At 45.3% G+C, this 22,932-nt stretch overlaps 1 protein-coding gene across 5 annotated transcripts in view; it reads right to left on the reverse strand.

Moving 5' to 3' along the window:
• The window catches only part of LOC144826067 (astacin-like metalloendopeptidase), a 551,078-nt gene that overhangs the window by 46,131 nt on the left and 482,015 nt on the right, over positions 1 to 22,932 (reverse strand). For 2 of the 5 annotated variants that reach the window (XM_078684377.1, XM_078684375.1), the window contains one exon: positions 22,443 to 22,665. The exons of the other annotated variants lie outside the window; for them this stretch is intronic. In XM_078684377.1, coding sequence (XP_078540503.1) covers positions 22,443 to 22,665 — 223 coding nt within the window. The remainder of the gene's footprint in view (positions 1 to 22,442; positions 22,666 to 22,932) is intronic. 5 annotated transcript variants of the gene reach the window in all.

Raw genomic sequence — 22,932 nt, forward strand, 5'->3', positions numbered from 1 at the left:
CAACCAGTATGTCGGAATCCTTGTGGGTTTTAGGCATTTCGGTGCCCAGTGTTATTGATGTGGCGACTTGAGTTTTGGTTGGTTCTTTTAAAATCGCGCTTTTCCTTTTCCTACTGTTGATCACTTTTGTGACGGATCGCCTTTCTTTGCCTTGACGTTCTTCTTATTAATTTTAGTGGTTAAAGATAAGTACGTACTGTGTCCTGGTGAATTTATGATTTTTTCGGTCTGTTTATAAATGTTGTTTTATATTATGAGCTAGCTAATGTTTACCGTTTAGTCTGTTTGGACTGTTATGGGTGTTGTTTGGTTGATTGGGTTTGATTCCACTGGTTTTTATCCTTTTTTGATATGCTTTTATTGATTGGTGCTAAGATAAAAGCTGTTAAAGCTGTTGAAGCTGTTTTGTGACGGAAGTCCAGCAGGGTGATACAGTAGTTTTTGTGCCACTGATTGTGAGGCGTTTTTCCGCTGGCTGACACTGACTGATGTGCAAATGGCGGGTGAATGGCAGGCTTCTAAGCTTCTTTTTGCCTCTGCCTCTTTTTGCCTTTTTTGCTTTTTTGCCTCTGTCTAGGCAAGTGGAGATTTGAGTAGGGAGAGTGATCTCTGGGCTTTGGACAAAGTTTTCCTAATTGATTTTGGCTTTAGACACAGTTTTCCTAGTTGGTTTAGATTTTTTGTTTTTCCAACAATGTGGCCTGTGAGGCCTGTGGTCAGACTCCTGCTCTAAAGGCTTGGGTGGAGTTGGAGATAGGGGGTAAGGGATAGAGCCGGTCCCCAGTGCTCTTCGCCCCAGTGCTCTTCGCCTCCTCCTCCTCCCCTTCTCCTCCCCCTCAACCCTGAAAATCGCTGTCCTATCCTGCGGGCCCGAAATCAGGTTACTGGACTGGGGGCCTGGGCAGAGTTGTGGATAGGTGGTGGGGGCGGTGAAGAAGAGGGTCTGTCTGCTTCCAATACTCTCCTCCTCCCTCCCTCCCTACACCCTCAAGGTCGCTGTCCTCTGTTCTTCTTGGGGCGGGTGGCCCAGGGCGCAGGGTAGAGCGCGGTGCTTAGCCCCCAATGGGCGCTCTCACCTGTGGGAGAGTGGGCACTTGCGGCCGGCCGGAGAGTATTTAGGCTCGGTTAGCCTCGGTTTGCCTCGATCCTCCCGCCGAACCCGCCGAGCCCCGCCGCGGATTTTCACTGCGGATTTTCCGGGCGGGGGGCTCAGCTCCGGATTACGGGATTAGGGGCAGGGTGGAGATCTTCTGGTAGATGGCTGCTGGCTGGCAGGCGCGGTGCAGCACAACGCCAAACACCGGACGCCAAACCTGCTGCAGCCGCTCCGCTCTGCTCTGCAGCTGCTCCGCCTCAAAATCACAAACCATGAGGATGAGCTTTCCAGTTTTTCAATGCTCAGCATCGTATAGTCCGCTCCTTTCTGAACCAAACGCACAAGTTACTTACCTTCGGTAACAATATATCTGTAAGAAACAGAAGTTAGAGTTAGATTCCTTACCTTAGAATATCCCCAGGCGTCAGACTGGATCCGGACAGGAAACTGACGGCACGCGGAGCCGGGTGGTGGCGTCAGGACACGTTCCGATCCACAGGGAGGCCTGTGGAGGGCTTGGACCAGGTGCCCAACAGAACGCCAGTGAGGATCTCAATGAATGGCAGGAGAGGCTCTGAGGAGCTTAACTGTGGTTTGAGGACCTCAGTGAGGAGGTTAGTCCTCACGGCCGCGACTGGGAGCTGAAGAGCCAAGGCCTTGGCTGCCCGAGTCAACACCACACTGTACGCATCCCCCTCCTCTGTAGCCACGGTAGGAGGGGAGACAACACCAGTCTCGGGCAAAGTGTCCAGACCACTGGCATCCCCAAGTTCGTCTGCCCAGTCCTGAGCTAACTGACACTGCAGTGCCAGAGGGTCCTCAGACCCCTCCCAATCCCCCTCGTCATCCATCTCCTGGAGGTCAGGGAGAAATGATGGAGCCGGATCGTCGGTGAAAGGCTCACCAATCGGCGTCGAGGACGGCGCCGGGTGGCGCCGATCTGATTCCGGATCCGGACCGGGGAGGGGATCGGGGACGACGACGCCCGATGACGGCGCCGGGGCGACTCCCTTGGTGACGAAGCCGGCAGAAGGTTCATGAGGTCGAAAGCACCCGACGGCACCGGGGCCAAAGTCGCCGGCCCACCTGGGCTCCCAGTCAGGCCCGCGGGGCCCGAAGGCACCTCGGCGGGACCCGACAGAGGGAAGCGCGACCTTATGGCCGTGAGGAAGGCGCTGATCTCCTCCGGCGTCGCGTTCAGCCCAGGGACCGGCGGGTGTGGAGCTTGACGCGTCGCTGGCGGCTCCAGCGGAGCCGAGTGGGCGGTGTTGCCCGAACCCCCGGCCGCGTCGCTCAAGCGTCGGGGGTAGTCAGAAAAGCGATGTTGCTTCTTCGACTTCTTGTGCCGCGACTTACCTGAGGACTTTGAGCCCGATGAGTGGTGTCGACTCGCTGAGCTGTGATGACTGTGGCCCGCGACCGGTCCCTCGACCTCCTCCACGACCGGGACCTCAAGCGGCGCGGGGCTAACTGCCGGAGCTCAAGTCGCTTACGGGAACGCTCCTGCCTAGCTTTTGATGTCAAGGCCCGGCAGTCGGGGCACGACTTGTCATCATGGTCGGCCCCTAGGCAATAAAGGCACCGACGGTGGGGGTCGGTAACCAACATCAGTCGGCTGCAGTTGTCATAGGGTTTGAACCTGGGCGACCCTATCGGCACCGGAGTCCATAAACGACTCGAGAAGATCCAAAACAGATTGAAAAAACTTTGTCAAAAAGTGACTAAGGAGTACTGCTCTTCCCAGATCTGTACTAGCTGGCGCGGAAAAAAGAAGAACTGACGTCAGCGCGCGAGGGTGGCGTCTAAGTACTCCGACGACGTCACCCAGCGACCACGACGCCTACCGACTGGCAGGGGTACTGCTACGCAAATCTTTCCGGATCCAGTCTGACGCCTGGGGATATTCTAAGGTAAGGAATCTAACACTAACCTGTTTCTTTCAGATTGATTTGTTTATCTGTAAGGTTAAATACAGAAAACAGAGATGTGGTGTTGATTAGATCTCATGGCACATATCCAGAACGAAGATTTTGCAATGTCCAGCCTAATAGCATTATAGAACGTAATTGTGACTGTCCATGCTGTAGCATGAGCAAGTCCTGTTCCATTATGTCAATGGCAGAGGATACTATGCTGTCCAAAGAATACATTCTGGATGACAGGGTCGTTAACCCATTGTCAACTACAGAGAGTGCTTTCTCGAAAATAATACAATCAATTTCACATATTCTTTCTGAAGTCTCGGCCTGTGTCTCTTTCCAAGCTTCATTATAAATGGCATATATACCCATGTATATGAAACGTTTATGAAGTTGTAAGAAGTCCCTTAAATCATCGCTATCTTTAAGTAAAGATAAGTGTTGTTTAACCTCTGTAACTGTAGATTTTTGTAGCCACTCAAGGCACAGTTTTCCTATACTGTATGTTGTTACTATCCCTGGATGTTGTCTCTAGACATATCTTGGATCTTGCCTAGTTACTGTAAACCCTTGTGTCTTGTTCAGGAATCTATCTTGACAGTTATTCAAGTCTGTGGGCCAGATTAACCATTTTTTCCAATCAGGATCAGTTCTGTTTTTAAGTTAAAAAGTTTTTACGTTGACCCCCCCTTCTGAAGTGTTTTTGTTATTAGACATAGGTGTAGGTATAGGCGGTTTGTTTAAGTCTTTTATCTTGGCTAGGCCAAGGCAGGATGTCTGTTGCACAGTGTCGTTTAAAAACATTATTTGTTCAGAAATAATGCAGGCTCGAAATAAAGCTTCTATTCACTGCACTTGCCAGTCTTTTGAGCCTCAGACAGTTTTTGTTTCTATGTTGTCACTCCAAAAGTCTAAACCTAACGAGGACAGCTGGGCATAAAAGGCTGCTGAATAAATTTGCTTTGTATTGGTCAACATACTTTTCATTCCTGTCTTATTAACATTTCTAAAGTAAAATGTTTCTGGATTTGTGGTATTATAACCTGAGAAGTATGGATATTTTTCATAGAATGTTTTTGAGCTACCTTTTGGTGGCGTTGGACAATGTTCCCATTAATTGAAAGTATAAACATTTCTAGGGTTTGCAGATTTGTGCAAGTAATGATGACCATAATGATTATAACAATACATTTGTGCATAATCTGATGAACCTTCTAAGTATTCATGTTTTGTGAATTTAGCAGACATCTCTAAATCTGACATCATATTATTAACAGTCCAAAGTCCCAATCATCAAAAAACGTGCTTTGTGAAACAAAGCCACTCAAGGAAAGCTTAAATTGATGTGGAATCTTCAGCAGCTCTGCCGAACCATAAATGTCATAATCAGTTCTATCCCATGCTATACCACCAGGTACAGGAACGGCTGTGATGTTCACTGATGACAGGTCTCTTTGTTTACGATGAGATGATTTGTGTGGCTTCAGGATCAAGTGGATGTTCTTACTTGCTGTGTCCATTTGACTAATTTCCATTTATCAGCATCCCCAAAGTTAATACCATGATTAGCCAAATTAGGAGAAAAAGTATGCCAAGCACAATCCAAAGTTCAACCCATGGTGAAACCAGATAAGTTTTTTCAAATTGCTGAAAGAGTTCTGTTACATGATCTTTAAAAGTTTTATTTGCTGGTATTGTTTCAGGCTCACTGGGATCCTCACAAAAACATATCAAAGTTGATGAAAGAGCCTGAGGCAGTTCTGTCAATTGTTGGAATTGCATCAGGATTATTTGAAATCGCTGGGGCTACCGGATCCTTTGTCATATTAGTGTAGTCCAATGCTACATCATTGTAGACAGGAGTGTTTTGACGAACTGTAATTTGGGTTTCAAGAGGCACAAGTTCCATAGCTTTATTGCTTAGTCCTTTGTTCTGTGATGCAGAGTCTTCAAATGTTATTAGTCTCTTAGTCTGAACCTCTTGGATAGTAGCAAGATTTGGTCTTCTGCTACATGTTTGTAGTCCACTGGACCTACTACTTATTATCGGCCACATGATGTGGTTTGACCAGGTTGATGGATACAAATCTGTTCTCTTTTCTCATAGCAAGGGGCGGCAGTAACACTGTTCTTGATACGAGGATTGCTAGTACAGGTACTGGTTTTCTGTAAGAAGGCCCAAATTCCTTCTTATCCGCGATCTTTTCTCTGACCAGATCCCCAATATTTGGAATCCAGACAGGCCTTGCTGGGACGGGTGGTTCTCCTTCAATAGTCGTTGGCTTCTGTATTGTGTTGCATTGACTTCTTCTTTTCTCGTTTAAGTCCTGCAAAACATCCAAACGGTCTTTGATATCAAAGGGTTTTTGTTCCACCACTGAATTGTGATGATCAAGGTCCTAGACAAGCATTTAGTACCAAAAAGCATTTCATATGGAGTGATTCCACCCAGAAAATTTCTTGGCAGATTGCTAAGATTACATTGGACACTTATTAGATGTTTGACCCACCCGTCACCTGAGCCTAGTACCCTAGCTGTTATAGATTGTTTTATGTCACAGTTTTTTCTCTCCACAACCGAATTTCCCTCAGGATGGAATGGACTTGAATACCGCAATGCAACGCCCAGATTGGCCATGGCCTCTTTGTAAGCTTTTGGAGCTAAACACAGGACCCTGGTCAGAATGTAGCGTGCCGATTGCATATGTGCCGATAAAGACTTGCAAATCTTTTATAACAGTTCAGGCTTCAGCTGAGCGCTGAGGCCACATCCAAATGAATCTTGAGCATGAATCCATTGCGACCATGATATATTTGTAGTTACCCAAGTGGTCCAGGTAAACACATGCTAATCGTTTATCTGAAATGAAAAGGGGCGTCTGCGCCGGCCGTTTCACTGTTGAAACTTTCATTTTCTGGCAGATTTCACATTCCAAAACATAGTTTCTGGTCTGTTTCCTCATGCGCGGCCACCAGAATCTTTGTTTTAATAATGACTCTGTAGTTGAAACACCTGCATGTGCAGAGGCGAGCCCTTCATGTGCTGCTAAGATTAGTCCTAATCTGTGTTCCATGTTTGGAATTACTCCAGGGATTTCAGCAAAAGGAAAATTATTTTCATCAGTTATATATGAGTACTTGAGTGGAAAGCCTTTTGGTAACGTTTTACCGCTGTCTTTATTGGAAGCAGCGACAGCCTGCATTATTTCGCTGTCTATTTTTGTTTTTGAATGAGTGATTGCAGCTACGGAATCCGTTTGCACAGCTGCCTTCGCGGCTTCATCAGCCAATGAATTCCCTGCAACGTGAACACCATCACGCTGATGAATCAGTGTATTGATCAGGTGAGTCTTTTGTAGTTCTTTCTGTACTTTAACTACTTGTTCCCAAAGCAACTTATGCTTGATTGTGACACCTTTTGCATCTTTGAAACCATTTTGAACCCAGTTCTGCAATATTCATTGTATGACTGGATGCAATAATACGATTCACACACTGAGTGTGGGGAATTCGCGATCGGTATTTTCAAGCGCCATCTTGAAAGCCTGTAGTTCAGCTTCCTGAGCTGTACAGTCTCCGAGAGATTGTGTTTCGTGACCATAGGTCGGAATTTACCATCGCTACAGCGACCTTTAACGATCCCGCATGCAGCACTATAAGCTTATTTACCCCCAATTGGGGGTTGTGCTGATCCGTCTGTATACATTAAACATTCGTACTGTTCTAGAGGCAGAATTTCAGTGGGCAAAGAACATTCATGTTCGTATTGTAGAAATTCTTGTGTTTTCAAGTAGGGGTCAAAAATGTATTCAACTTCTGTTGCAGCAAGAGAGTTAACCCATTGTATCCATCTTGGATGTAAAGCCTTAGCACTCGGAATGCTTGCTTTTGTCACTGCTTCTAAGGCAGGTACAGGAGTAATGACCATTATGCGCTTACCCAGTGCAAGAGCTCTTTCTTTTGCCACTGCAGTTTGAACAGCTGTCCAGAATTTTTTCTGTTGAAGTGAATTTTATTTCAGCTTGTGTGTACAAGTGTGATTTCTAAGCAATTTGTACTTTTTCACCTTCATTGAAGGTTAAGTACGGAGATCCGCATCTGCCTGGGATTATTCTGATTACAAGGTTGCGTACATTTACGTGTGTTTGTAAATGTGTTGTTGCTAACTTGTCTGTTTGCACTGAACGCAAAATTTCTGTGTGTTTTTAAGTCCAATTAGTAGTTTTGAAGTCAGGTTTGATCAATTCGTAGAGAGGTTTATCCCGCTCTGCGTAGTTTCGAATGTATGTTCTTAGGAAATTCAGGAAACCTAGAATTGACTGTAAGTTTTTCAGTGATTTTGGAGGTTGGAGCAGCGCACACTATTCTAAAAAGTTGGCTGTCAGGCTTTTGTCTTCACTTGATTACTCGTATCCTAGAAAAAGGACGTTGAGGTGGGCAATTCTTGAATTCTTAAAGTTAAATTTGTACCCTTCAGAAGCGAATCCAGATATAATGGTATTCACTCTGTTCAAGTGCCTGTCCAAATCATCGTCTGTTTGATAGATGTCATCGACATAAGATAATGCCTCATCATCATACGTTTGAAGTAACTCTTGTTACTCTACCTGAAAATAACCATGGACTATTCTTGAATCCCTGGGGGAGAAGACAGAAGTGGCGCTGTGTCCCCATAATGGAGAAAGCGGTCAAGTTCCTGCTTTCAGGTGCAATGTTTTGGCAGAAGAAACCGTTAGAAATATCTAATGTGGTTTTATATTTTTTACGCACAGTTATTCATCAGTGCTGCACTGTGTGCATTTTGTACTGCAAACGTTTTGCAACACGAGTTTAAATGTCTGTAGTCCAAAACTAGACAATATGTATTTTACTGGTTTGGAGGCAGAAAACAAAGGATTGTTCATTGACGAGGTGCATGTTTCAATCACCCCTTGGTATGCAAGTTGATCTAATATCTCTCTGACCTGTTTGTTAGCTTCTTGCTTTACTGGATACTGCCTCTGTGCAGTCGGTTGAGTTTTTAACTGGATTTTATGGTGAGGAGAATCCTCATCCCATCCCGCATGATTTTTGTATAATGCTGAAGCCTGGGCTACTGCCCATTTTCTGGCAAAGTTGTATTTTAAATGAATTTAAATATGATTCGAGAAGGCTGGCATACTGATGTCTTTGCCGTATGGGCACTCCCTGACAAATTTTGGTGGCCAGTCGTTTCAGCTAGAAGAATGTCATAACCCTTAGAGAGCTTCTCCCAAAAGAGTGCTCTTATTTTCCTAGTTATGTCCCCCTCCATCCGGAGGGTTACTTCATATAACTTATGGGATACACTAACCCTGGTATCAGCTGTTTCAACTTGAATGTACTCATTCAAGTCCACTGTCTCCAGATGATCCTTCAAGATCTTGCGAGCTATGGTGACCTCTGCTGCGCTGTCCAGCATTGTCTGGGCCCACTCCCCGTTCTTGAGTTGTGTCCTCAGGTTCCTCGGTATGTCTGATTATTAGACTTGCTACCTTATTTTTGGTGAATTGAGCTTTCTTATTTTTTGGAAAGTGTTGATCGTCTTTGGACTTCACGCGTTCTTCCTTGTGTTCTGACCGTCCTCTTCTTTCAGATTTCTGTGAGGAAGTCTCAAAGGTACGAGAGGAACGTGTATCAGTATTGTGATATCTATCAGGTTTTCTCAAATTATCACTGTTCCTGAGATTATACCTCTTTTCAGTGGGCTCCTTTTGAGGAGACGTACCTCTGGACTGAGAACGCTTCTCATTAGAAGTTTGTTTAGTATTTTCCCACTTCTTTTTAGGAGTAGTGAGAGTGTTTTTAATAAAGACATTTTCAGGATTTCCTGTTAGTTGGGGTTTATCTGGTTTCCCACCCAAACTATCTCTTCCTAGTTCTTCGTAGGATTTTTCTATTGTTCTGGCCAGTTCATATGGTTGCTCAGTTATATCCATTACCTTTATTTTTTGGCGGATCGCACGGATGCTGCTTCACCTTAATATTAGCTAATATTATAGCTGAGACCTGTTTGAAATCTTTCAGTAATTTCATACCTAGATTTAAAGCAGGCTCTGCCCCGTATTCATTTTGAATCTGTTTCAGGACTTCTGGTATCACCGCCATAGACAGAACACGATGTGTTTTTGTGTAGATTGCAGCAAAGACTGTACCCCAAGTGTCGCAGTCCTCCAGGTGTGGTGCCATCCCCATTGTTAAACAGATTGTTAAAATTCTGTGTTTCTCATGAGGTGTACTATCAGGAAATACTCCCTCGATTTGAGTAATTTTTTGAGCTATCTAGAATGGAATTTGTTCCCTTTTTGCGGGCAATTTACCAATGACTGATTGTATAGTCTGTGGTGTGATTTTATTTGTGTTCAATTGGTGAGGGGTTTGTTGTGGAATCCTTATATGAGGTTGGACTGTTGAGTCCACATGACATATTGAACCAATTCTCTATGTATTTTTATTAGTTGTTTTAGTTGAACTAATAGTTCTTCACTTGACATTTCTTCAATGTCAGGATGTGGTGTATAGCTGGCTAGTACCAGCCATGTTGCTCCTGGTCTACCTAGTGGACCGAGCCTGGTAATGTGATTTTGATGTTGTAGGGCGCCTTTAAACCAGAGCTGATGCTCTTGGTAAGTTAGTGGAATTTCAATGTCCTTGAAGGGAACGTATTCCATTGGAGGTTCCTCTACTTTGTAGAAGAGGAACACATGTGTTACTGGATTTGCTTGAGGAAAGACAATCCATGAATAGAATACCTCTGTCTGCCGATATTCGTGTACCTCTATATCAGAAATTACCCTACCACCTCTAGGTGATAGGCCATTCGTTATAAGCTTTATAGCGATGGTTTTCCTGAAGTTTTCCGGGATGATTATAGCATCCGCGTCGTTTTCTTGAAAACCTGTAACGTCTAAACCTTGTTGGGCTGCAGCTCCACCGGTTGCGTTATTGCCGTTGTTATTCGACATTGTTTAATGAAAGTTTGCAGAGAAAGTTTGAAGGAAACCAAGATAAGGTGAACAATATTTTGGAACACTATATCCTTCAACGTTGAACAAACTAAAAACTAATACATAGGAGTTTCATCCTACTCAGTAAAAGCAGATATTTTATCCTTTTACTCACTCCAGACTCACTCCAGACGTCTATTGGCGTATTTTACGGGAAAAAAGGGGACTCTGTGAAAAGCACGACTGAGTTACTCTAGTATCTAGCGTTAAATTAGAGCCTTACCAAACCTTGGGCGCCATGTAGTGTAGTTCCTATATTCCCAATAGGCTCTGCGCATTGGAATAATATATCCTATAGATTGGACATAGGACTTAGGTCGACTAGGTCTCTATTGAATATATTAGACTTAATTGTGAGTGCCAGCAAGCTCAGAGGTCACTAGAAACTTTGTTGAATAAACAAGAAGGGATTCGTTTCTGACAACCGCATAAAAATGACAACTTTGTTTCCCCAAGAATAAAACTGATCTTCAGAGTCGTGGAAACAATAGATAGATATTTCACTCAGTCAATCGTGCATGCTTCGTTTTATCAGAGAAATAGAGAGACGGGCGTTTTCAATAAAAGGATTTATTGAACAGTCTTCTTTCTCAAGCAAGTAAAGTGAACTGCTACAATTGTAATACTGGTTGCAAAGTATAATGCGTACAGTAAGAAGAGTATTATAAAATAATACTGTAAAAGCATTGTACGGTTCCTAGACCATATATAAATACATACATAAATAATAAAGCTAAAAAAGTATTCAACTGGAGATTCTAAAATACGCCTACCCCAATGTACCTAACCTATGTCTAGTACAAGGGAAGAAGTAAGTGAGGTGTAGCATAAGTTTAGTTTTTCTTTGCCAAGAATCTAACCAAGATTTCTCCTAGGGTCTAATCAGCTCCGTACCTTGGTTTTAGAATGAAGGAGGTCTGGTAACTCTGTCTCGGGACTCGATTTCCCAACACCCCGCGAGGGGAACTTGGAAACACTGGAACTGGATTCTCAGCGAGAGAAAGGCAGCCTCTTTGTCTTGTTGTAGCGAGCTGCGTCGGCCAAGTAGATAGTCGAGCTGCTCCGAACCATCGTGTTTTTGCTAGGACAGGTGTAGGCATATTTATACCAGGAAGGTGCCTAGTTTGACGTAAAGTCAGACATAATAACGTCACCAAAGAACCCCAAGGGAATGGTAGTTCTTTGAAAACGCCATGATTTCTAGGAAAAATCAATATTCAAGTAAGGAGATGTCCCTGACTGCTGAAGCAGAGTTTTCCAAGAAATCGTTGTGGCTTTTTGGAACTAGTGGAAGTAGCCATGCCTGTATTTGGACTGGATGGGTTATGTCTAAATATGGGTATGATTTCCTGCCTATATAAGGGCAATGTGAATTATACCTATATAAGGGCATGAATCAGTAAATTACACTTGATTCCAAAATGCTTCACAACAAGACTTACCCCCAGGTGTCAGACTGCATCGGGAAAGTTTTCGTCAGCAGTACCCCTGCACGTCGGTAGGCGTCATTGTGCGGCTCCGCGTGCGTCATTGGCGTTGGCGGCATGGGGATGACGTTGCTGGAGCTACTTAGACACGCCCACGCGCGCTAACGTCTGTTCTGTACATGACTTTCTGCGACAGGAACACAGAACCATGCAAGAAACTGACCACTGGTGCCACGAAACTAGGGCTCTGAAAGCGATGACCTTAACCCTAGAAATCAGTTCGCATAACGGGGAGGATGGGTGGGCCGGTAAGGAATCTATCACTACTAATGTTTCTTACAGATACATGGTTACTGAAGGAAGTAACTTGTGCATCTGAAAGAAACACGTAGTGATAGATTCCTTATCTTAGAATAGATACCCCAGCAATACTAACCCCGGTGGTGGGTCTGCGAACCAAGATCATACCAGAAAGTTCTGGAGAACAGAACAGTCAAAGAAGCTGTCTCTCCGGACTTGGCTGTCCAGGCAGTAATGCTTGGTAAACGTGTGCAACGAGGCCCACATAGCTGCCCTGTCCCAAAGCAGTAAAGGCTGCTGTCGCCCTGGTAGAACTTTGTCCGGATGGACAGAGAGAAAAGGAGTTTTAGAAGAAAGAGCCTGGAGCTCACTCACTCTTCTGGCAGAGGTTATGGCAACCAGCAAAGCAGTCTTTAGAGTGAGAAGACGAAAAGGACAGTTGTGAAGTGGCTCAAAAGGAGTACACATCAGATAAGTCAGAATGAGTTACAAATCCCACTGAGGCATCACACAAGGGGCAGGAGGGAACATGTGCGTAATGCCTTTCAAAAATCTATTTACAACAGAGGACTTGAAAAGGGACGGCTGTCCTGGAAGCCGTAAAAAGGCTGAAATGCCCAAGAGATAGCCCTTGATAGTGCCCAAAGCAGAGCCCTGCTGGGCCAAAGACAGAAGAAATAGAAGGACCTCTGAAAGAGGGTCAGAAAGGGGATCCACAGCCTTAGCTTTGCACCATGCCACAAATGTATTCCGTTATAGTGGAGGGATGCCTTGCTGCCAAGAAAACATCGCAGACTTCGGGAGGCAGATCGAAAGACGTCAACTGCCACCGCTCAATCTCCACGCAAGGAGGTGGAGGCTGGACAGGTTTGTGTGGCGAACCCTCCCCTACTGCTGCGACAGAAGATCCTCCCTAAGAGGCAGGCGGAGCGGGAGACTGATCGCAATGCTGAGTAGCTCAGGATACCATACTCTTCGAGCCCAGTACGGAGCCACAAGAATAACTTGGGCCCGGTCGTGCTTGATCTTCTTCAGCACTCTGGGTAGAAGTGGTATAGGCGGAAAGGCGTATAGTGGACCGCAACTCCACTTGTGACAAAAAGCGTTGCCTAGCAAGTGCTGCCTTGGAAATTCTACCTCGCAGAACTGAGGACATTGCACGTTCTCTTCGGTGGCGAATAGATCTAACCAAGGCTTTCCCCACAGCTGAAAGAGACCTTGCACCACGTCCGAGTGCAGACCGCATTCGTGATCCATCATTCACCGATGGCTGAGTTTGTCTGCCCTGGCATTCAGAGATCCTGCCAGGTGATGAACCACCAGGGACATGCCCTGATGTTCCAGCCATGTCCAGAGGTGCAGAACCTCTGACTTAGGGTCCACGACCCCACCCGCCCTATTTGTTGCAATACCACATGGCAGTTGTATTGTCTGTAAACACCTGAACTACCCTCCCCACAGCAGAGGGAAGGAATGACTTCAGTTCAAGTTGGATCGCCTGAAACTCCAGAATATTGATATGGAGCGGGCCTCCGCCGGAGTCCAGAAGCCTCTAATCTCTACCTCTCCCATGTGGCCGCTCCATCCCAGAAGGGACGCGTCCGTAACCACTGAGTGCTCCGGTTGGGGAAGGGAGAGGGATCTGCCATTGACCCACTCGCCATTCGTGAGCCACCACTGCAATTGTCGTGCAGTGCCCTCCGAAATCTGGATGTGATCGGACAGGTTGCCCCGATGCTGTGCCCACTGGAACTTCAGGTCCCACTGCAGAGCCCGCATATGCCATCTGGCATGATCCACTGACAGGATGCAGGAGGCCATCAGGCCCAGTAGCTGGAGGGTCATCCTGACCGGAACCCGGGATAGAGGCTAAAAGATCGGAATCATAGCCAGAATATCCTGGACTCACTGTTCGGGAGGATAAACCCGAAACTGCGCCGAGTCCAGAACCGTTCCGATGAAGAGGAACTTCTGTGAGGGAATCAGGTGCGACTTCGGCATGTGGATGGAAAACCCCAGCAAATGCAGGAGGTCGGCCGTAGTCTAGAGGTGGGAGACAACTGTCTGGGTGAGCCTGCCTTCAGCAACTAACCGTCGAGATAGGGGAAGACTGAAACCCCAGGTCTGCGCAGATGAGCTGCGACCACCGCCATCACCTCTGAACATCCGAGGGTTACTTACCTGTTCTATTACTGAAGTATTGTGTGTATTGTGATTATATCTCCGGGTAGGAGATATTTCTATGTGTTAGTAATACATATTGTTATTACTACACTGTGTGTTTCTATTTCACTTAACCTACATGATTATTATTAGTGCTGGAAAGAAAACTGCTTTACACTCGTTCTGGACTAAGCCTGAAGGTTACTCTCAATAGCTACCACTTAAAGAGCTTTCTATGGTTGTTTAAGACCACAAAAATCACCATAACGGTTGTCTGCATTAGTGCAGGATGCTTCACTTACATAGGTGTGCACCATATACTAAGCCATCCTCCTACAACTGGTGTCACTGTGACTGGCGTTTTAATGACTTGAGTTCTTCGTCCCATATATGTCTTACAATAGGGATCGCACTCACCAATTTTCTAAAGGGCTCTTTAAAGTCATATAGAAAAACAGTCAGTTTGAGATGTTAGCGTTGGTAGTACAAACCTCTTGGCTGCCCTTTCCAGTAAGCTGCGGAAACCACCAATATCCTCAGGTGACTAGTCAATGGGTACAGGAGAAGAAGAAGGTGAGGGAATGAGGTAGTCATCCTGTTCTCTATGTGGATGTCTGGGTTCCCCTTCTTCCTGGTCATCATCTCTATTTCCTGGATATTGTTGAGGAACTGATGGTGGTGATTTCTGAAGAGGTCCCGTCTGTAAATCTTGAACCCTTTTGAGAGTAGATGGGATAGATCGTGGCCGAGGAGCCAATGTAGACTGTTCAGGAGGTAGAGGTGCTGGCGGAAATCACTTTTGATAATCAGCCAACATGAATTACAGGTCTGTTAGAAACAATAATGGCATTCAAACTACATCTTCTTGATAGTCCTGATGGTATTCCTGCTGAGGATGCTCTCCATATTCCTCATCAAAATCATCCTCTTGGCACTTAACATGCAGTGGGAATAGGCTACATGCGTAACCAGAGACCTTCGTCCTCAACTTTTTCCTCAGAATCTTGCTCTTCTAACAGATGAGATGGCAAGAGAGGTATAACTTTGCTGAGTGAGGTAACTACTGGTGTAATCTGCCTCGTTCTAGGCTTCTCTCTCTTTTCCGTTTTTTTTCCCTCATCGATGACAGGACATCCTGTCCTTCTCGAACTTCACCCAACAAATCTGCCAGGGTAGAAGAAGACCAGATCCCCAACAGCAAAGTCATGTTCATAGATGACTCCTCAGTCACAGATCAAAAAAACTGTGTTAGGCACATAGGGGCAGCAGTGGTCACAGGAGATAATCATACATCCTCAGATATCCTGGAAACTACAGCACAGCTGGCATTGCTTCTGTGTCTCCCAGTAAACGTAGCCACATTGGTGGCACTCACACAAGGCACAGGAAACACCATCTATTCTGACTCAGCCTATGTTACAACTACCATACATTCCTGTATTAGCAGATGGAAGAGTAGAGGCTTTCTCAAATCTGACGGCATAGCAGTAATGCATAGTGATCATCATCTAGAACTCCTCAATGCATTGACGCTGACTAAATGAGTAGAAGTTGTCAAGTGTACCACACATACAGGAGGCCAGGACTTTATCTCCCGGGGCAACTCACTCACCCACTGGGCCACAAAGGTGGCAGCCTGCAGGGCCACAAGAGCATCCATGGGTTTCCAGTACAGGAGGCTGAAAAGCAACTTTCAAAAGATTCGTCACCACCTTCCCAACTTCTATAAACCGAGACACTAGGCTCTACCGGGCTAATTATAGGAAGCGGCTCTCCCACATGAGCGAGAACCCTGGGGATCTAGGGAATGCATACTGAACCCCCTCGATCTCATCTGTACGGACACTTTTATAGGGAAACATGTAATGCCCCAAAGTCTATCCTACACAGCCCTGATCCAGCTCCACTTCTCGACATCAACCCCAAAAGAGACCATGTTCGCTAACCTACAGCTAGACTGGTTTGTTCCCCATGTAGCAGAAATGATCTCTATGTACCTAAATGAGTCCAATGCATGTCAGCTGCACTCATCTAAGCCAACACTGCAGGTCATAACCTCATCTATCCTAAGACCTTCTGGGCCATTACTAGCACTACAAATAATAGATTTCATCTGCATGATTGACAGATGTGCCACTTACTGATATCTAATCGTGGTGGTCTGCCCATTCTCTAGGTGAATAGAAGCAGGCCCCTGCACACACTGCGACCTCAAAGCCACAGCTAGCAATGTGGTTCGAGAAGTCATACCAAGATGGGGGTATCAGAGGTCATCCGTCAGACAACGGGCCACATTTTTTCTTGGCCGGATAAAGCAATGGCATAGTGGAACACCTCAACGGCCTGCTAAAAAACAAGCTCAGCAAACTGTGTGCCGCCATGGAAGAAATGGCTGCATTGCTTGCCCCTAGCCCTGTTTGCTCTAAGAAACACCCCAAACAGAGACCACCACTTGAACCCCCATCAGCTAATCACTGGTAGGCCAATTTGGACACCAATACCTCAGAGCAGAATCAAACTAAGCGTAGAGTCAAGCCTGAGGCCCTAGGTAATGAAATTTGTATATATATCTCTTTGAGTTGACTAAAGCTTGCAGATTCTTCTCTAAACAGGTTATCCCTCGGAAGGCGGAGCGTACCTCAGTTGACTTACCATACATCATCCCAAAGCCTGCCAACTAAGTACTAGTCCACTACTTCCAATGCAGGTAAAGAGACAGCAAGTTTGAAGGGCCCTTCAAAAGTAATCTTTTCAGCTCCTACAGCTGTCAAGGTTGAAAAGAAAAGGTCATGGATACACCTCTCAAACATTTGCTTGGAGCAATCACTTCCACCACCACCAAAGGAGTCACCATCACAGACTTTTTCCACATGAACTATGAACACTTTGGGGACAGAAGCTCCCATAAGGCTTCCCCCAGACATAGTGAACACTTTGTGGATAGAAACGACTATAGGGCCCCCCTGGATGTTAAATCGACTCTTTCATATACAAAACATCTATGCATTGTCTTTTGTTCTATGTGCTTTGATGTTTTTTCAGCTATATATCACAGAATAGTAACAGGTCAGGTTTCAGCCAAGGTCACCAGGTAAAGTGGTTCAGCGTGAGTCCCGGGATCTAACACATTTAACATACAACTACAGCATCCCACATGCATTACACAGCATACTACTACACAAAATCTGGTAGCAGCACATGGCCTCAGTGGGAACAAATATCTACCAACTCCTGCTATGTTTACTCATGATTACCCTGCAGGTGATCTTAACATTGGTGTTCCACTTGTTCATAAATATGGCTCCAGTTACGCTAAGTGATGGCCTTGGTCCACAATGGTGTACTTGTGTGGAAACTTTATTGCACTGGGCTGAGGGCTTCCTGACCTCCAAGAAATCCTTGTGGGGGCTGATTTAGGCCCTGTGTTCCAATACAGTGTCTGCCCCTTTTTATTATTTAGCTTGTCTAGCTCGGACTGGATCTCATTCACAGACTCACTATACCTGTCTCAGGGGGTAACATCCAGAAAAACCTTGTGCCACATACACTTGTACCTATGCTGAATAAGAACCAAACTCCAGCCCGACACTCTATCACCACAGGAGGTCACAGTGAACCTAACCAAGTATGGTATCATACCTGAAGTCTTTTACATCGTGACAGAGCAAAATGAGATCCAGTGCGAGCTAGACAAGTTCAAGTAAAAGGGCCAAACGCTGTATTGGGCCCGGAGTTGGGCTCCTGGGACCCCAGAGACCTCTTTGCGGATGCGCAAATGCGCCCCCTGCCCTCCGTTGTTGCCGGGGGCCATGGTGGGCTCAGACACCCCATGGGGGAGATCTTCAAGGGGAGCGTGGCGGCACTCTCCAGCTTTGCTTCGGGGCCTGGAGATGGGGTCCTGGGCGGCGGCGCCCCCTCCTTTTACTTCATGTTGGGGGCTGCCCCCTGGATCTGACCCACCCTGGGGGCATATCTAGGACCGGCTGCGGAGCCCCACGTGCTTCGTCGTAGGTCTGCCAGAGGTCAAAGATTGCCTTCCTTCTGGGGGGCATATCTCCGCCCCCAGGGGTCCAATCTTCATAATTTTGGCCTCTTCTTGCTCCTGGTGGCGCTCCCCGGCCACTGGGAGCACTCTTCTATGCCCTCAATGTCTCCAAGAGGGTGGATTCAGCAGGGAGCTGTCTTCACTGGCCTCCTGCGCCAGCCTTTCACCTGGATCTCCTCCTGGGCCTTTCTTCTCCTTGTGCAGAGGCCCAGGCTTCTGCTCACTGGTCCTGGCCCCCCCATTCGCTATTCAGGATCCTGGGACAGTCAGGGGGTTCCTCCTTCCTACTGCCCATGGCGCCAGGCTCCAGCACCCTCTGGCTCTGCAGACCACACATCAAAGAGAGCTCCTCTTCCTGTGAAAGTTCTTTTAAAAGAATTGGGGAGGAGGCTCTGTAGGAAGTCTTTGTTTGCCCTATCACACAGCGACACATCACTTCTTTGCCCCTGCTCCCTCCTTCCTGCCCAGGCCTCTGGGTTTGTTCAAAATGGCGTCATCCAGGGGTCTCCTGCCACATGGACTATGAAAGACCCTCCCTCCCGGGCTGCCTTCTCCCTTGTGCAGCTTGGTGCCTGGCACCAGGTGACAGCTGATGATGGATTATTCTGTAGCTCCACCCATCTTCTCTTCCTGGAGAGGAGGCCTTTGCTCTTGAAAGGAAGGTCATTAATCCAGCCTGCCAGGGTCAGCCTCCAGCCAGGTCCTGGATATGAGCTCTCTCAGAGAAATATGACATTTCTGGATGACCCAAAATCAATACAAATATGACTGTGCACTCTGCAGAATACTACTTCTCCCACCAGTTACATTAGACTTTAGTGCATGTCTGCGATTTGTAGGCCTTAGGAAAGAGAAACTAGACCATGGGCTCCACTTCCCCATAGGAGAATAATGAAGTGAAATACAGTAAAACACACCGACTTTCCCTGGCATGTTTCTTCCCACTGTATAAAGCATATTCCATGTCACCACATAATTTTACATAGGTCCTGACACACCAGTCTATCTGCACCTGCTCCTCGGCTGCGCACATCAGGAATCACCCCTGCGCAGCCCCTACGTGCGCACACACATGTACACATGTGTCTACATGTAACCAGCCCGGGGCCCCTTACTCCAGCTGCAGCGCAGCAGCCTAGTCAAGCTAGAGGGACACCAGTAAAATCCACATGCAGTCTCTTTCATAATGAATTCAGTGTGGGTGAGTCCCAACTTATGAGGCTCTCCCACAGTAAAAGCTCAACAATTAGGTGCTAAAATAAAACGATACATCTGGGCAGCTCAGATGGTCAGAACCACCTTCTAACAGTCGCATATAGTCCAAGGATGTAACAAATCAGATGCACACACTCAGAAACACAAACAATGGCTCAGCAGAGGGCCTGTATTCAAACCATGGATATCATGCCAGCACAACAGATACCAGTGCAACCATCGAATATATGATGATACAACGAATTCCGTTGCAACGCATGCCTTTACCACGCATGCGTTACAACGGAATTCGTTTAGCACGCATAAACCTTTCACCGACTATTTGCGTGGTGACGTAATACGTCGTGAAGAGAAAACGGCATATTTTTACCGATTTCTCTTAATCTGCCGACGTGACTTATGGTGAGTTGTTTTATTTGGGGGGGAGACCCCCCCAAGCCCCCCCTTTTTTTTTTTTACTTTTACCACATATGCCTTTACTACAAACATCGTAGTAAAGGCATGCGTGGTAAAGGCATTAGTTGTAACCACGCATGCGTTGTACTGCATGCGTGGTTAAAGATTTCGTGGAAACGGCTTCGTTGTAAAAGCCGTTTCCCCAACCATCCAGCTGCATTCATCAGATAAATTCCAAACAATGCCTAGCAGTAAGCATCCCCCTAGAATATACACAGACAACACACCCGGCCATCTGGACCACCTCAGAATATGACCTTCTATTCGTATTATGGCCCCTTCTATCAGGTTGGGATCAAGCATCTAACAGGTCATTTATGACCCACTGCACCAATACTTCCTACAAAAACGGGGACAAGCTTCTCTTTTTTGCACCAGCTGTACAGTATAAAGCATGCCATGTACCTAATATAAGTTGAATCCAGCACACAACTGTAAGAGATGTGGCTGCTGTTCCCAGCCGTTATAGTTTAATTCCACTTAAACTGTTCCTCATTGCCAAGCCTCACTGTTCTCTTTTTTGATTGTCAGAACCTGCTTAAAACAGCGAGGTACAAGTTATGGTTTGAATAGTATACCAAAACAGGCCAATTACAGTGGTATTTAGATTTTGCTTTGGAGTTATATTATTTTATATTATCCTATAATTTATATTAAGGAGAAAAAGAAGGATGAGGTGGCAGAGGACAGTGGTATCTGGGAAGAGGTGATGCCCTTTCAAAAATATAACCCAAAACAGAGAATGGCTTCAGTATGACAACCTGATTAGGGTTGCAGAGTGGCAGAGGAGAGATGAGGAGCGGCGCTAGGATGGGGGCACAGAATAAAACTAACCTATGACCAACAGCCAAAAAATCAAACAGTCTAATGCAGACCGAAAAGGCCATCGGTCTGGCACTGGCTGCTAGCCTTGCCTTTGAGAAAGAATACAAGAAAGGAAGGAAGGAAGGCAAAAAGAAAGGAGGGCAGATAAAAAAGAAAAGAAGTCAGACAAAAAGGAAGGGAGAAGTGCAATAAAAATACGGAAACGAGGCAAAAGGGGAAGGAAGGAAGGCAAAAAGGAAGAAAGAGGGATAGAAGGCAAATAGAAGAAAGAAGGAAAAAAGGAAAGAAAAAAGGCAAGAAAGTAAGAAATAAAGAAGGCAAAAAGGAAATAAAGAAAGAAGGAAGCAAAGGGCAAAAAAGAAAAGAAGGAAAGAAAGAAAAAAGATAGTAGGAAGGAAATAAGGAAGAAAGCAAAATAGCAAAAACAAAGGACTAATAAACAAGAAAAGAATGAGAGAACACAAAAAAAAGAAAAAAGGCTGAAAAAGAACAAAGGAAAGAAGACAAAATTAAAGAAAGAACGAAAGAAAATGTAAGGATGGCAAAATGGAAAGAAAGCAAAAAAGAAAGAAAGAATTAAATAAAAAAGGAATGAAAGAACGACAGAAGACAAAAAAGAAAAAAGGCAAGAAAAAAGAAAACAGGAAGGAAGGCAGAAAAAAGATACAGGAAAGAAAAGAAAAAGTCATAAAAGCAAAAAGAAGAAAAGAAAGCAAAAAGGAAAGAAAAAAGGCAAGAAAGAAAGAAAAGAGGAAAGTAGGTAAAAAAGAAAGGAAGGAAAAAAGGAAAAATAGAAATAAAGAAGGAAAATAGAAATAAAGGAAAAGAAGGAAGGGAAAAATAGAATGAAAGAAAAGAAGAAATAAGGACAAAAATTAACGAAAGAAAGATAAAGAAGAAAAAAGGAGGAACAAAACAAAGGAATTAAAAGAGGAAGAAGGTAAATTGAAAAAGGAGGAAAGAGAAAAAGAAAGGGCAAAAAAGAAAGAAAGAAGGAATGAAAGCAGAAAAGCAAAAAAGAAAGAACAAAAACAGAAGGCAAACAGTAGGAAAGAAGAAAGAAAGAAAAAAGGAAAGAAAGAAGATCGAAATAAGGAAGAAAAGAGGCTTAATCGTATAAAATATAGGACATTAAATCCCAAATTACAACCACCTATGTTTAAATAAAACTGTTACAAATGCCTTGCAAAAAAATACATAAAGTTTGGTTTTCTGCTTGGGTAAAGTTTATCAAAGAACCACAGGTGGAACTGGTTCAGGAACACAACATGTTATGCTGTGAAATAGAAGCACTCCACTTCAAAAGGAATTTATAATAGCCTTGGAAGTGTATGGGAACTGATAAAGCTGGAATGTTCCCTGTGCTCACTTCAAATGCGCCCTACTATCACATCAGGCAACATTGGTACTAAAGGAAACTCCTGGTAGGTGGATGTGCACCTTGTGAAAGAGCAAAATGCAGTCACTCAAAGTGATGTTCCCCAGAGGCTTAAGAAGGGTGACCCATTTCCTCATGCTGCGTGCTGTAGTATGCAGAAGCAAAATGGGAATGACACAGCAACAGACTAATGGGTAAAGAGAGGAGGCTGAAAGTCCCTTTAAGTAGGTATATCATACATATTATTTTAGTCAAATCACAGGTCTCTGCTAACTCCAAACCTAAAAAAGATAACAGCAGAACTGGAGGTGGAGAAGGAGATAGCCTATAGCAGAGTTAAAGGAGACAGACTGACAGATGCAAATGGGAAACGGAGGCAAGGAGTGCAACTGTGGTCACAACGGAGAGTTTTGACCACCTACTCCATCATGCATCAAGGGGCAATGGTAGTCCACTTCAGCCATTTACAGCCACATTTGTTGTCATGCTGTCAGGAGCAAAGGAAGCGGGGCGAATTGGCAACAGCAGAAGCAAGGTTAGTGGACATTTGCCGTGGCTAGCATCATCTTGCGCTATGTATGCTCAGTACTTACTGAAGGAGTAAGCTATGGAGAAGCCCGGTTTGGTCACCCAGACGTCACTGTGGAACTGAAGTAGCAGCATATTTCCAGTGGAGGCAATGGGCTGCAATGGAGACTTCCCGCAGTACTTGCCCAGCAAGGGAGAATTTGTAGTACCTCCATCCTTCACCGCCAGGTAGTCATTGTCACATTCAGGGAAGCGCTCAACGTTGAAAGAGGAGAACTCGAGCTGTATCTGTAATAGTAATAGTCAGGTCAGGCCAGAGTGGGATAATATTTCTTATAAAAAACTAAAACTGGCAGATGCTTTCTCAGGACAGCTCTTGAGGCCCTCACCGGCCCATTCCAAGGTTAAGAAAAGGCTGTCTATCTGACTGTGGAGCAATAACCACCTCCGCCATCAAAAACACATGGCATCAGAAGAGGCAGCCTATTCAGGACAGACACACAACAGTGTTTCTTCCTCTCTGGCCTGGCCACACATATGGTGAAACTGAGCACA

This window comes from Lissotriton helveticus, chromosome 3_2 (assembly GCF_964261635.1).
Source record: "Lissotriton helveticus chromosome 3_2, aLisHel1.1, whole genome shotgun sequence".
NCBI lineage: Eukaryota > Metazoa > Chordata > Amphibia > Caudata > Salamandridae > Lissotriton > Lissotriton helveticus.